The 16,502-nt window shown below is 41.4% G+C and overlaps 1 protein-coding gene across 2 annotated transcripts in view; it reads right to left on the bottom strand.

The window, feature by feature from the left end:
* Positions 1-1,929: 1,929 nt before the first annotated feature.
* ATPAF1 (ATP synthase mitochondrial F1 complex assembly factor 1) overlaps positions 1,930-16,502 on the bottom strand; it is a 29,541-nt gene continuing 14,968 nt past the window's right edge. For both annotated transcript variants that reach the window (XM_028123436.1, XM_028123437.2), the window contains 3 exons: positions 14,092-14,187; positions 11,908-12,015; positions 1,930-4,776 (listed from right to left, as the gene is read on the bottom strand). In XM_028123436.1, the coding sequence (XP_027979237.1) occupies positions 4,582-4,776; positions 11,908-12,015; positions 14,092-14,187 (399 nt within the window). In that variant the 3' untranslated portion in view covers positions 1,930-4,581. The remainder of the gene's footprint in view (positions 4,777-11,907; positions 12,016-14,091; positions 14,188-16,502) is intronic.

Genomic DNA, 16,502 nt, shown 5'->3' with positions numbered 1-16,502 from the left:
TCCTGTGAGCTAATTGAAAGGGACTTGATTCTGAAAGCTCAGGGGAGCCTGGGAAGATTCCTAATGGTTTGAACCGATTTTTCTTGCAGCCCTTTCAGCTCCTGAGGTCCTCAGAGCTCAGAGGTGGTCCTATGAAAATGAGAGATGAGTCTGGTCACTGGATGTTACAAATGACACCATTAAGTCTGGAGCATGGACAGTCGCCTTCTATTCCTGGCTTGGCTCCTGATGCAGGCAGTGACCTTTCAGTCATCTCTTCCCTTTTCGTGTATCAAGTCTCTCCTTCAGCAGAACAGGGATAGAAATGCTGCCACCAACCTGCCACATTAGGAGAACTGCCAAGACCAAAGTGCTCCAGGCAGCACAAAACAAGTTCTCCTTAGTTGGGACACACTGCCTTTTGAAATAGGGTTTGGAGAAATTAGAAATGTCTAACATATGCATTTTGTTCTTTAGCTGACAGCAGGAAAAGTGGCATACCTGTGTCTCAGAGCAAGGGCGGATTCCGGAGCCACCCATGACTTCTCAGGGCCTGGGCTGGCTGCTGGAGCTAGGGTTAGGGGTAACTGGGAGGCTGCCATCTCCTCTGAGCTGGAAGTAGGGAAAGACAGGGTTGGTCCACAGAGAGCAGCCACGCGTCTCACCAACCAGCAGGTTCCTGCTGACCTCACAGGCTTGTGAGAAGGGCAGAGCTGATACATACAAAGGGCTTGCTCAGCGCCTGGCACGTAGTGAGCTTCCAGTAATCCATGCTAGTGGTTACCATTAATGTGTATAAATTGAGGCCAGCTCTAAGCTCACCGGACCTCTCTGCATGGAGCACATATTTTTTGAGACTGTGATATCGTCTGCCTGTTATTCTCTTTTAAAACCATAAGCACTTCTTGGTGGGGGCCACGGTCAGGGAAGATGTGCATCCCCACGGTACCCAGTAGCGCTCTTGAGCCCTCCTTGCCCCTCTTCTGGGATAGCACTGGGCCATTTGCCTTGTATTTTAATTATTCATGTGTCTTGCTTGCTCAACTGTGAGCTCCTCAAGGGCAAGGAATGAACCCTGAAATCTGCCCAGAAACACTCATGCTTAGCCGGGCCCTGCTGCAAAGGCCTCAGCACTTGCCATTCTCTCAACCTGCTACTTTCCCTCAACTCATGTATTGGCTCTCGCCTCTGCAGAGATGGCTCTCCTGACCACTAGGTTATTGCTTCCACTCCACATTCTAGCACACTATTTTTTTTTAATTTTCATAGCACTACCAGTATTTGAAATAATCTTATTAGTTTATTCATTTGTCTTCTCCACAAGGATATAAACTCCATGAAAACAGGGGCCTTATTTGTCCTATTTGTTGCTGTATTCCCCAGTTTCCTATAACTATGCTTGGCACAGAATAGGTGCTCAATAAATATTAATGACTGCTGAATCAATGCTAAATCAAATGACCGGGGGTGGGCGTTTATACCTCTTCTCCAAGACTGAACAAGACATCGGTATTGTGGAGACTGCAAAAAAACCCAGAACACGTAGTTCCTGCTTCCAAACTGTTTGAGGAAAGAAGTAGCAGCATAAACAATCTGAGAACAGGACAAAGCAAACTGTGACGAGGTGCTAGATGTGAGGCCCGAGGGAAGAGAGACATGGGCAGTGGCCAGAACAGACCTGGAGATCAGGGATCATCCTCCTTAACTTCCTGTGTCGGCACACCTAACATGGCGGTTGTTGGAGTAAGTGCTCTGTGAGGGACTGCTGAATTGCCCGGAGCCCACAGCCCGCCAAGGTCATGCCAGAGGATTGGTGAGATACCGAGATGGTGTATAAGCTTGGCATCTTGGCTTACAAATATTACTACTAAGTTCCAATCTATGTGTGTTGAGAGAGTCTCTTAAATTCAGAGTATTTAATTATAGGTACATATACATAACAAGATAATGTTTTGGCTAAAATCCATGTCACTTATTTATTCAACAAACAACTGAGTATCTTCATATGTTCCAGGCCATGTCCTTGGCACTGGGAATGGAGATAAACCCTGGCCCTCAAGGAGCTCACAGTCTAGTGGGGAAAAAAGATACATACATACATACTTATACTGTAAAGAATGCAAAGGGAGACCACTATGGGGGGCAAGAGCAAAGGAACCAATCCTAAGTTTAATGTCCACAGGAAAGAAAGATCTTGCTAATGGGTGTTTTTTTGTGAAGAACAGTAAGGCAATGGTTCTCAAAGTGTAACTGGTTAATGACCTACATCCAAATCATTTGAAGCACATATTAAATGCAGACTCCCAGCACTTCCTGCAAAGATTATGATCCAGCAGGTTGGGATACCTGAGAATCTGCATTTTAAAGTGCTCTAGGCAATTCTATTGTAACTTAAGGTTTGAGAACTTCTGAGATGAGGTTTGCTTTTTACACCGCAATGAAGAATGACCTGCATGTCTGAAATGGTAATTTGTGTTGGTCTTTAAAGAGAAGAGGGGAATTAGAAAAGAGGAAGGGTGTTGACATTTATTAAGCTCTACTGTAGTCTATGTATAAGCCTATTTAATTCTCACAATAATCCTATGAGGTAGATATTATTATTATCATCCACATTTTATAGACAGAGAAATAGAATCAGAGGGTTTAAGTAATTTGTTCAACAACATAGAGCTAATGAATCCCAACACTGACATCTGAACCCAGATTCATTTAACTCTAAAGCTTGTCCACTTTCTATAACACCATGTTGCACCTGGGTACAAATTTACTGACTGTTAACATTTTCTTTTGGTTCTTCGCCAGATCGTACCAGGTAAATATAAAGAATAGCCAGATGGCATTTTGATCATGTCCAATGTAACTGTCCATGTATACATCCCTTTCTGGCAAATGGGGATTTAGGGCAAGGCTGGGAGGAACGAGCAGCCAATTCTTATTTCTTCTCCCATCATCTTTTCACCCTCTGGTGGAGGCGTTATGAAAATGTACAATGGCCAAGAACTGGGTCCATCTGAAGGGAAAAGCAAACATAACCGGATACCCACGGAGGTAACTCCACCTGACGCCAAAGATTCCTGGGACTCAAAACATCCAGACTCAAGTTTCTCAAAAAAGGAACTGTCAGAACCAGAGGCAGGTCCAGAATTTGCATCAGGAAACAGCTCAACCTTTAGAGAAACTGTGAAAGGCTAGCAGCGATTCCAGGTTTAAGAAACACTATCTCTTTCTACACACAGACTCAGAAGGATTACAAAACAGACACAGCCCAGAAAATAACACGAAGTCCAATCCCATCTAAAGAGCTCGGGGACAGGTCCAACCTATAAATAAACTTCCGTAATAAAGAAAATACACAAGCACACCAGCTGCAACTACCGGTTACCTTCCCACTTAGCGACTCAGTGTCACACAAGCAGGCCTCAGGCAGGAGTAGCAAAGTGGAGCACACCAGATCAAGAAAAGGCAAGGCATAGTAAAGGGGGTCCACAACACTACTGGGGGCCCTGGGACCTCAGATTCAGGAGGCTGGTGTGTAACCACTGCCCTCTTCTAGCACTGAGCTTGGAGCCACAGCAGTGACACTACAAACCAAATGGGAGCTTCCAGTGCCGGGGAACGCCTTTCTTATTTGTGGTATTTCAAGCAAATGCTGAGTCCAAAGATGAGATTTGCACTGACACCAAGGACAGCACATAGGTTAGATTTCACTGCTCAGTGTAAAAAGACTGTAAGCCAGACTTTATTTTATTGCTACATTTCCCCCATACCCAGTTTGGGAACATTTGCTTCCACCTATTTTTTCATACAGTACTGGCATGGCTTAGAGTTGTTTTAAAAAAATGAAACAAGACAAAACATGCAAATCAGGATGGATCCTCTCCTTACGAAAGTGTGGATTTACTTACACTGCACTGATCCACCCTCTCCAAATACACAGCTTCTAACAGGCAGAGTTAGAGGAACAGGTGTAACAAACTGTGGTTTAAAAGTACGCGGGCACCGTACTTGTGTGTTTCACTAGACCCGAAATCTACTGACGCTCCAAACCAGCTACACTAGAGGCACTCTGGGGACATCTAGATGAAGTCTGAATCCTGATGGCAATATCTGGTCATTCTAGAGTCTAAACAGGATATTTGTGCTATACCTTTGGCCAGCCAAGGGGCACATAGGAAGAGTATGCAAAGCCCACATCTAACTACAGCAGGTCTTCAAGCTTACTATCCTGTCACAAGTTTATAAATATGAAGAACTAGTCATCCGGGAGCTATGTGGTCAAAAGGAGATACGTAGCACTATTATACTGTGTAAAGTCAAGTTGCCATCCTGTGGATCCTTAGCTCTCTCTGGTTATGACCTCAAACACTTTAAAAGGAAAGCTTAAGTACGCTGGGAGATAATTATCAGAATGTTTGGGTACCTCTGTTCCTGAATATCAAGTAATAGGGCTCACCTCCACGATTACTTCTTGCAATAAGCACACAGGACAACCCATTAGAGACTGCTCCTTATAGCTCCTAAGCTCCCAAAAGTTCAAGGGGCAGGTGGGCTGTAGAAAACTGCCCTGGGCTAAGCAGACTCTGTAAGCCAGCCCTCACAGCTCTAAGTCTTATCCTGGTTCTGGGCACACTTCAGTTCTGCTCCAAGTCCACTTTGCTCCAATTCAGCGATGACAGACATGTATTTGAACTCATTTGGTCTGAAGTTAAAGGTCTCCACTAACCCATAGGTCTCCTTCCGGTCAGTGGCATAGAAGAGCTGAACTTGGTTGGCAATGCACTGTGCCTCAGCAACATTCTGTAAGATAAAAAGAATAGTGAGGTCATTCCCTGCACAGGGCCATAACGCTCTGTGGCAAGTGGAGGGGTCTTACCCAGGAGTCACTGTTTTCAGAAAGCTTCTGACTCCCAGACATCCAAGTCTTGGTAAGGTGCCCCTTGTCTATGCACCCAAATTACCCCATGCTGACCTCTACCATAGTATGTGTCATACTATATTGTATCTGTCCTTTTCTCTTTTGCTTTTTTGTCCATCTTCCCTTGTATGAATTCCTCAAAGTACATGCTTGCTTTACATCCCTGCACATGGTCATATCTAGCCAATGTTTGTTGAATAAAGTAACACATATGTTTGAAATGTCCCTCTTCATTCAGTTCCTTAGTAACTATTAAGTATATCTTCAAGGGGGGTGGGGAAGAGCAATAGTTACTCAGCTTCTAGAACCAGTTTTCGAGTCACTACTGAGTTCTTAACTAACCAGACATACTCTTGAGTAAAACCTGTTTCTGATACCACCTCAGTCAGAAAAGTAGTGCTGAAGCCAGCTGTGTAGTTCTATAATTTGTCCACAAATTCTATGACCCTTCTCTCTTTGAGGGAGCCTAGTTTCCCTTTCCTTGAGTGTAGGCTGTACTTACTGACTTCCTTCTTTCAAATGGACCATGGTGAAACGATGCGAGAATGACCTCTGCTACGAAGTCACATTAGACACCGCAGCTTGTGTCTTGCTATCTCTCTTGAATTACTCACTCTGGGGAAAGTCAGCTGCCAAAGTCATGAGGACATTCAAGTAGCCCGACGAAGAAGCTGATGGGGCAAGAAAATGAGGCTTCTTGCCGACAGCCATGTGAGCGGGCTTGGAAGTGGATCCTTGAGCCCAATCAACCTTCTTCAGGTGACTATGGCCTGAGCCAACATCTTGGCAGCAACGTCATGACAGACTCTATGCTAGAGCCACCCAGCTATGCTGCTCCTGAACTCCTGACCCACAGAAACTGGGAGGTAATAAATGGTGTGTGTGTGTGTGTGTGTGTGTGTGTGTGTGTGTGTGTGTGTGTGTTTTCAGCCACAAAGTTTAGCAGTAATCTGCCAACATCTTGGCAGCAACGTCATGACAGACTCTATGCTAGAGCCACCCAGCTATGCTGCTCCTGAACTCCTGACCCACAGAAACTGGGAGGTAATAAATGGTGTGTGTGTGTGTGTGTGTGTGTGTGTGTGTGTGTGTGTGTGTGTTTTCAGCCACAAAGTTTAGCAGTAATCTGCCAACATCTTGGCAGCAACGTCATGACAGACTCTATGCTAGAGCCACCCAGCTATGCTGCTCCTGAACTCCTGACCCACAGAAACTGGGAGGTAATAAATGGTGTGTGTGTGTGTGTGTGTGTGTGTGTGTGTGTGTTTTCAGCCACAAAGTTTAGCACTCCTGACCCACAGAAACTGGGAGGTAATAAATGGTGTGTGTGTGTGTGTGTGTGTGTGTGTGTGTGTGTGTGTGTGTGTGTGTGTGTGTGTGTTTTCAGCCACAAAGTTTAGCAGTAATCTGCTATGCAGCTACCTCTAACTACTCTGCCAGCAAAGCTCCAGAGAAGCAGAGGGTCCACCTTCTCTCTAAAGCTCAGTGGCAGAGACATGGTGCACGCTGTGTAACAGAGGTGGGGTCAGGACACAGCTATATACTCTACTCTCAAAACCTTATAAAGCAATGTCCTCAAACTACTAGTACTTTTGCTTCCTATACATTTCACTCGTCCTAGCTGGCCAGAGGGCACTTATTCATTATCACTGCGTTCGTATGGCCAAACCCCAAGCCCCCAAGATCCTGGAAAATTCCCACTAAAACTATCAAAAGTGTGCTATATCTAGCTACAGAATGATGAAAACGGATTTATAAATACCAGAGGCTCCTTTACCTCCACTCCCTCCCAGGGGGCTTTCAGGTCGTTTCTCATAGGCAGGGACTAATCTCTGAGACTGGATTTTCAATCAAAAGCCTTTTTCCAAAACGCTGGCTATTTCAAATTAATAGAATTTCAGAGCTAGAAGGGGCCTCAGAGATCACCCAGTCTTCATTTACTAGGCCAGGAAACCAAAGGAGATGAGGTTCAGGGATGGGCCCAAGGTCTTATGGCTAGCAAGTGGCAAACCTCTGGACTCCCTAGACTGGTACTCCCTCTACTTCATCCTGATACTGTTTCTGGTGGGGCAAGATAATTAAGACTGATCAAGGTTGATAACCCTAATTCATCAATTTTACCTTTCCTATACTCAAACATGCCTCAAGAGTAAACTTGTTTCTAAAGCAAGCACACTGCCATTATTGGAGGCAGATACCACTACTTTCTGGGCCCATGAACTATAGGGACCTCTGATAACTGACTTTAATTTGAGGCTCAGGATAGTGGAGGTAGGGGTAGTTTCGGCTGTATTCATTCTAGAACAGTGCTGTTCAAAATGCAGAGTTCTAGAGGCTCTGTGGAGGTGCCTCAGGTCCCTTCACCTCTGTTTTAGCTGTTTTATCATCAGTTTCACATAATAAGATCTTGTCTGGGGGCGCCTGGGTGGCTCAGTTGGTTAAATGTCTGACTCTTGATTTTGGCTCAGGTCATGATCTCAAGACCCGCATCAGTAGACTCTTTCCCTCTCCCTCTGCAGGCCCCCCTCGCCCCCTGGCTCTCTTGTTCTCTCTCTCAAATAAATAAATCTTAAAAAAAATAAGATTTTGTTTTGATAAAGGTTTCTGACCACTAGTTTAAAGACCACTAGTATGGTGGGTAAGGAGACATGTGTATTTGTCTCTCATGGAGGGTTATGGAAAACCCTCTCCCCACTGCCTTAGTTCTCAACATGAAACAGTAGTCTCCTACTTTTCGAGGACCTGAGAAGATAAACGTATTAATTCCTATGTTGCTCAGTAAGGAGGTATACTAACAAACCTGATTCCTCCCTTTCTTTGAATCTTCATAGATACTATCACCTTACCAAGTCCTGCCCATTTTACTCCCCATATATTTCTGGGGTCATTCTCTCTCCACTATCCTTACTATTTTACTCTGAAGTCTTAACTATCTCTTGCTCACACTACTGCAACTGTCTTTTAAATGATCACACTGATTGGGATAGAACTAAAAAATATTTACGAAGCAAATAATTAAGATTAATAGCATTGAAGTCTAACTCTTTACGTGTTACTCCCTGTTCAAAACCCTTTCATGACACTTTCATGTCCTCAGGATAAAGCCAAACCTCTAAACACAACCCACCAAACCTTTTTTTTTTTTTTACAACCCACCAAACCTTCTTTTTAATATATTGATGATACCAAACTGTTTGTAATACCTCAAGTCATTTTATGTGTCCTAACATGTACTTATGCTATTCCCTCTATTTGGAACATTCCTCTTCCCCTCCCCCCTTTCTTTATCTGGCTAAACTCCTGCTCATCTTTTGAGATTCAGCCCAGGTGTCATTTCTAGGATCTCTCTTCTTCCTCCTTCTGGGCCAGGGAACATCCCCTGCATGAGCATCCTAGCATTCCACCCAAGCACTGGCTGCATTCCAATGAAAGCATCTACTGACACAGAGGTGGCACCAAATAAGGTTTTCAAATACTCTCCTAAATTTCAGCATTAAGGTTATTAGTTCAGAAGAAACCTCTAGTTTCTGTATATTTCTATTCATTTGCTTTACTGTATTTGGAAGTACTATGCCAAAGTGCAAATTCATGCATGAGTAGCAAGGGATCATATATTACATTTCTACATTTCCCATCTCTGAATTGTGTACCCCTACAATAAATTCTAACATGTCTAGTTCTGTACTACATAAGAAGCTCACAGCCAAATTGATTTCTACAAGGCAAATCTATGTTGTTTGGTATGTTGTCCAGTATTATAAGGCCAGGAAGCAAATTTTCACATTGATGAGGTGTGTGTAGCAGTTTGAGACCACCAGAGTGAGGTGGTAAAAATGCCAGAGCGGAGAAGGACCTCCTGTCACCTCCAGAGTCCACTTTCAATATGGTTAGATGCTGGGCTTTATTGAAGACCAGAAACTAAAGTCTCTGTGTCACTCTCTCCTTCTTGTGGGCCAATCTTAAACCTTGTCATTATTGGTAACTATATCCCCTCCAAATCTCAATTTCAAACAGCCACGCTCAGTCTATTACTATTTCCTAATTAATTAGTTAATGATAGGGGCTTGAATTCACAACCCTGAGATCATGACCTTGAGATCAAGAGTCAGACACTTAACAACTGAGCTACCCAGGCACCCCATATATTTCCTATCTCCCAACTTCAAAAATCCTTTAACTCCACCAGGACTCACAATTCTTACAGTGTCTAACCTTCCTTATGTTTTCACTTCCCTCTTTATCCAGCTTGCATCCCATGGTCAGTAATTATCATCATTCTTTTGCACTCACTTTAACTTTCTGGTCCCTGCTTACTTCATCAGATCACTTGGCTGAACCATAACTCTAGTTAAACCCAGAACTCAGCCCTCTCTCTGTGCCTGTACCCACATAGCCATTCTCTCTTCCATTTTCCTAGACTGCATGTCGACACTTTCTGTAAAGGGATAGACAGTTAATATTTTAGGTTCTGCTGGCCCTACAGTCTCTGTGGCAACTACTTAACTCTGGTGTGGACCTAAAGCAGCCACAGATAATGTGTAAATAATAAGCATGGTAGTGTTCCAATAAAACTTTATTTACAGACACTGAAATTTGAATTTCAAACACTTTTCACAGGCCACGAAGTATTATTCTTCTTTAGTTCCGTCCCTCCCCTCTCCAACCATTTAAGGATGTAGAACACATTTTTAACTCATGGGCCTTCTAAAAACAGATAATGGATTGGATTTGGCCCACAGGCCATGGTTTGCTGACTCTGTCCTAGAAAATCATTTCACACTTTCTCTTTCTTTTCCACTCAATTATCCAACACCTATTCTTCCATCTTCACTCTCAGCTGATGACCTTTCACTAAGATAAAGTCTTAGTCTTTTCACTAAGCAATCTGGAGAGAATTTCTACAAGATACCACCACCTCTCTCCATTTAACTGTATTTGTGTCCTTATATTTTGGCTTCTCTCCTATTATTGTATTTCTGGCAAAGATCAATCCCTCATTTCCAGACTTAACCACTCAAAAATACTTCAAAAATTCTCTCCCCTTCCTCCTGCATTACCACTATTTCCCTCTCTACTGAATCTTTCCATCTGTATACAAATATAATGTTATTTCTCTCATACTTAAAACAAAACAAAACACATTCTTGTCTCCACTTCTCCCTCTCCAGCTAGTGCCCCATTCTCTTCTCCCTCTCCAGCTAGTGCCCCATTCTCTCCTTCCCTTCACAGAAACATCCTTGGAAGACTTGTTTCTGCTTACTCCTTACAAGTTTTCTTCCCAGCCGCTTTTAAACGTACTCCACTGATGTTTCTGCCCCACCACTCCTCTGAAACTGTCCTTAAAAATCTCGCTATGACTTCCGTATTGTGACATCTAGGAAATTCTCCGTCTTCATCTTATTTGCCTTACCAGCAAGTGAGACTTGGCCGGTTGAGCACTCCCAATTCCTTGGAACATTTTATCTTAGCTTTCAGGGCATTTTCCCATCTTATCTCACTAACCGTTCCTTTTTAATCTTCTTTGGTGATGCTTCCTCATGTCTCCAGGCTCCGTTCTTAGACTTTTCTTTTTATCTTCATTTGCTTCCTTAGTGATTTCATTTAGTCTCATGGTTTTAAATAATAATCTGTATGCTGACAACTCTCAATATTTGTATCTCCAGCCAGGACCTCTCCCCTGACCTCCAGGCTCATACCTCTAACTGCCTACTACCTGGGTATCTAATAGCTATCTCAGATTTAACATGTTCAAAATTGAGCTCCCGATCTTCCTCCCACATCTGTTCCTCCTGCAATCTTGTCTAGCTCAATGGCAACTCCAGGGGCGCCTGAGTGGCTCAGTCAGTTGAGCATCTGCCTTTGGCTCAGGTCATGATCTCCGGGTCCTGGGATCGAGCCCCACGTCGGGCTTCCTGCTTCTCCCTCTGCCTCTGCCTCTCCCCTACTCATGGTCTCTCTCTCTCTCTCAAACAAATAAATAACATATTTAAAACAAATGGCAACTCCATTCTTTTGGATAGGATTTTGGGTGACTTCCAGTTGAGTGTGATGGTGGAAAGAAGAGTTCCAATTCCAGACTTGGGGCTTACTGCTATTGTGAGATACTAGCTGAGTGTCATCACTTTTTCCTTCCCTGTAAGTAGCTGCTAAGAGAGAGAGAGGAAAAATAAGTGGGTATTGTAATGAAGAAATTAAGGGGGGAAGAAGCACTACAGTGTTCACTATCTTGACATCCTGAACTTAAATCCTGCAAGGTAAATGAGGCAGAAATGAGCAAGGACTAGACAAACCGGTTGTATAATAACCATAAAACTGCTCCTGACTCTGGATATACAGAGAAAACAAACACAGTGGGCATTATTATCTATGGACATATGGTCAATGCTCTATCCCAAGGAATGGGAAAAGGAGGAAGGGAAAACATTATGTAGGCTGAATGTAATACATGTGAGCAGTGTGGGGGAAGAGAAAAGAATGAAAACTATTCCAGACTTTGAACATGTCCTGACACTTAAGAAACCATTTGTTTGTCCACAGTCTCTTACTTGAAACCCCTAGGGCCAGATGTGTTTTGGAGTCAGAATTACTGTATTCTAGAAAGGCAATAGGTACATAATGTAACTCCCCATGATCAAATACATTAATATTTCCTTAGTAAAATCCATGAATAATCCATACCAAGTGGGATTAATAAGGACTACAAGTGGCCTTCTATCAGTTTAAATAAGATTTAGCTACCAAGTAAGTTCAAGTCAGATAAGGTCTTGTGACCAAATGTATCATGACAAAACTTTGTTTTCAGAGCTTTTGGACTTCAAAATTGTGAATAAGTGATTGAGTTAGTGATTGTACTAACTTCAACTTGGAAGAGCTTGTGCAAGACAAAATTATTGTCAACTTTAAGAAATAAGTACCTGTAGGTCTCTAGAATCTTACCTCTCAGGATCTTTGGCAGAAGAATAGTACCTTCAGGGCCACCAGGTAAATCCAAAGAAGTAAAAATTAATTCTTACCAGAAATGTGGGATCCATTTCTGCTGTCATCAGCACTATGCCCTTTTCTTCCTTAAGTTCAGGGTAGTGATATAAAACCAGCTGGCTGGCTGCAGCATCCCCTCGGGTCTGTAAGGAGAAACACTTATCAAGGCTCAATAAGGTACCACCACACAAAACTGCAATTTCAGAGCAATAGAGAGTCTAGAGGAAATTCGGGCTCTTAACAGCCCCTTGAGTGGCTAGTGAGTCGGAGGATTGGTAGGTGGGGGGATGGTCAGGCTTGCCAAGGCACAGTGAAACTGAGTTTGCACAGTGTTATTTGTGTCTTCAATTGAAAAAGGTTTGGCTTTTTTCCCAGAAAATGTTTACAGTAGGCAGTGAATCCTTCATCATGGCCATATATTTAAAAACAAAATGGCACAAGCAACTACCAAATCAAGTTCTAAAGAAAGCAATATGCCTGTGTAATTGCCACTTTTATGGACTAGTGCATTTCACAGTTGAAATCTACTCCCCTTGGCTGGCTCTGAAGACTGAGCTCTTTTAAGCTGTAGCAAACAGCAGGAGAGTTTGCACATGGGCCAGATTTGTAATGTGCAGTTTTAAAATATAATCTAGGTGGGAGATAGGGGGGAAAGGAGAACGGGAACATCATAATTTTATGAAGAATGGACAGGGCAGTGGTTATCAGACCTCAGTCGAGACTAGGAAGAGAGGCTGGGTTCAAAGTTAAACCCCTCATATGTAGGAGGAAACAACTATACATTCAAAAAAGATCTCTGGGTTTCATCTCTAAATTTCAGCAAGAGTCCTTCTAATTATTAATACCTAACTAGTGCTAGGGTTCAGCCTCTCAGTTCTCCCCCATTTACTTCAAATACACTGATCATTTTGATCATAATTATGTTTCTGGATCTTCTTCCCATACTCGTCTATGAGCTTCAGGAGGGCAGGGACTTTGTCTCACAGGTCTCTAAGTCCTGGCATCGTCTCTAACACAGCAACATAAGGGTTCAGTTCACAGACTGGAATCAATCAAATCCAGTTCTGCTACCTATTACCACACTCATCCACACTAGGGACTAACTTCTCTGAGCCCATGCTCTTCTCTATAAATAGAAATAATATCTGTAACTATCTCATGGGACTTTTGTGGGGATTAAATGACATAATGTATATAAAACACCTGGCACATAGTAAGTACATCAAATATTGGTTATTATAGGATGTGCAATAAATGTTGTTTTAGAATTCATCCAATAATCAAGGTAAAAACTGGGCGTCTGGGTGGCTCAGTCGTTAAGCGCCTGCCTTCGGCTTGGGTCATGGTCCCAGGGTCCTGGGATCGAGCCCCTCATCGGGCTCCCTGCTCGGCGGGAAGCCTGCTTCTCCCTCTCCCACTCCCCATGCTTGTGTTCCCTCTCTCGCTGTTTAGAAAAAAAAAAAAAAAATCAAGGTAAAAACTGCCCCTTCGTTCTGCTTTTTCTTTTCTTTTTTTCTACCCCCCCTTTTTTTTAAAAACAAACATAATACAATTTTAGGATACAATCATGAGCAAACTCATTCTATTTTGCATTTTCTTTACCCCAACCTTCAAAGCCATTGTAACACATGCTTGTTTTTTGGCAATTTGGCCTCCAAATATAAAATGTCAATCCCAGTTATGATCTGATTTAAAATACTGACTTCATTTTTAAGAGCTTCAAATGCTCTGGATTGAACGTCTTAATCCAATATTTGGGAATAAAACAAAGAAAAAAGGAAGGAAGGAAAGAAAACAACATCTATGGAATGGAAACTATGCATCTTGCATCTTGGAAAGTGCTGACTTTGTTAATAAAATACAAGTAAGACACGCAGCCTACCTTAGAGTTAAAAAGATAACCATCATAACTGACCCATGTTAGTTAAGTGAGACACAAGCAGTAAATGTTATAGAGGTATGGGGAAGAGATGGGAGAGACCAAATGTAGTCAGAGAATATGTTTTGGGGTCTTTTCCAATTTCTAGGTATTGAATAGGGCTTAGAAAGCTAGCCCAATATACAAAGAGTAACATTTCATCAACACTGAAGCAAAACAATTCATCAAGGCTGAAGCAAATACTGCTGAGAATTAGTAGATACTCTGTGTCCTCAAGCCTCAGCAAGGGCTCGCAGGAATAGGCCTCTATCTTCCTAGGGGATGAGCACAAGCCACCTACCTGAATATTTATAAGTGCAGTGAAGTGGAGTTCAGTACCTGTCCATTGTCCTACAAAGAACTCATAACCTTCCCTTCTTGGTAGTGCACAGAGAAACTGGGAAACAAATACATGAAGAGATAGATGAATAAATACAATCATTTGCTCCATGTCCAACTGCCTAATCATTTACTCCATTTTTTCACTGTCTGGTTTTTAAACAGTTTTTACAATTATGAAATTCATTAAGTGATAATTTAACAAATTCTCATATACTTCCCAACCCAACCAAGAAAGAAAGCATTAGAAATCCAACTAAAGCTTTCTCTGTAACCCATTCTAATCCCATTCCAGAGTAACATTTATCCTGCATTTGGTGTCTGTCATTCCCTTTCAAGGTTTTTATTCTTTAAATGTGCACACACATATGCATATCCATAAACAAGAAATACTATGTTTAAAAACTTGCTGCATGTTTAAAAACTTAAATCTTTGATCAAATTGTATGTCCATTTTGCAATTTGCTTTTTTCACTTCACGTTACACTTTGGAGATTCATCTATGTTGATAAATACAACTCTTAATTCATTTCTTTTCATTGTTGTATGGAATTCTACTATAGATATTTACCACAATTTATCTATTCTTCTATTGATGAACATTTGAGTTTTTCAATTTCTAAACTTTCTAATGCTGCTGAGTTAACTTTTGTTCCAATTATTACAATCACTTCCTATTCTATCATCTGAAGCTGATACTGGAGCATGGTTGTAAACACAAAGAAATGATTCATTTTATGCTTAAGATGTTTAGAATTGGGGATGAGTGGTGAAGAGACTGATGTCAGGAGAAAACAAAGTATAATCAGTCCAGTATGCGTTAATCATGGAACTATCTCCTTATGGCCAACCACTCAGGCTCTATTTCATTTTTCTTAGCTGACATAACCTCAGTGCCTAGCTAACAGGTAACTGATTTGATTTCTGTCACTCCTGGTCATGGTGCATTTTCTAGAAGTTTGTATAAATGGAACCAAAGAATCTATACTTCTTTTGGGTATGATTTCTTTCATTTAGTGTAACTGTTTTGTGATCTATCCATGTTGCTGCATGTATCAATAGTTCATTCTTCTTATTGCTGAATATCATTCCACTGTAGATGTATATGTACACACAATCCCTCTCCCCCACAATATCTTTATATACCAGTGATAGGTATCTTTTAGGATCTGGTTATTACAAATACAGCTGCTATGAACATTTGTGTTGTATGAACTATGCTTTCAATTCTTGGGAAAAAAACTAGGGAGTAGAATAACTGGGTGGTATGGCAGGTATATGCTTAACTTTTAAAGAAACTGTCTTTCTGTTTTCTGAGGTGCTTGTACTGTCTTACATTATTTTATCAGCAGTATATGAGAGTTCCAGTTCTTCCATACCCTCACCAACACTTGGTATGGTCAGTCTTTTTAATTCTAGTCATTTTTGTGGTATCTCACTGTGGTTTTAATTTGCAATTTGCATTATGACTAATAATATTGAGCATCTTTTCAGGTGCTTATCTGCCATTCCGCTTTGTCTGAATCTTTTGCCCATTTTTTAACTGGGTTGCCTGTCTTCTTAAGTACGAGTTTTTAATATATTCTAGATACAAGTCACTTGTCAATATGTGTCTTGTAAATATCTTCTCCTAGTCTGTGGGTTGTCTTTTCATTTTCATAAAAATGTCTTTTGAAAAGTAGAAAATTTTATTTTTTATTTATTGTGGTAAAATACACATAACATAAAAGTTATCATTTTAACTATTCTTAAATGTACAATTCAGTGGCATTAAGGACATTCACACTGTTGTGCAAACATCACCATCATCTCCAAAACTTTTTAAATCTTCCCAAACTGAAACTCCATACCCATTAAATGAGAACTCCTCATTCCCCTTTCCCCCATCCCCTGGCAGCCATCATTCTACTTTCTGTCCATGAATTTGACTCTTCTAGGTACCTACACCTATTCTAGATATGTAAGAGGAATCATACAGTATCTGTCCTTTTGTGACTGGCTTATTTCACTTAGTATAATGTCTTCAAGGTTCATCCATGTTATAGCATGTGTCAGATTTTCCTTCCTTTTTAAGGATGAATATCCCACTGGGTGTATACTCCACATTTTGTTTCTTTATCTACCAGTGGATATACTCGGGTTGCTTCCATCTTTTGACTATTGTGACTAATGCTGCTAAAAACATGAGAATACAAATAGAAAATTTTAATTTTGATAAAATCTAATTTACTGATTATGATTTTTTTCTTTTATAGTTTGTGTTTTTTGTGATATACTTAAGAAATCTCTGCCAAACCCAAGATCACTAATATTCAACCTAAGATTGTATTTTGTAGAAGTTACATTTATATATATGATCTATTTTGAGTTAAT

This window comes from Eumetopias jubatus, unplaced genomic scaffold (genome assembly GCF_037043125.1).
Source record: "Eumetopias jubatus isolate StellerSeaLion01/CBP00866 unplaced genomic scaffold, mEumJub1_p1.0 scaffold_4, whole genome shotgun sequence".
In the NCBI taxonomy this organism is placed as follows: Eukaryota; Metazoa; Chordata; class Mammalia; order Carnivora; family Otariidae; genus Eumetopias; species Eumetopias jubatus.
The sequence above is the reverse complement of the archived record's forward strand: the minus strand, read 5'-3'. Positions and strand labels throughout refer to the sequence as shown.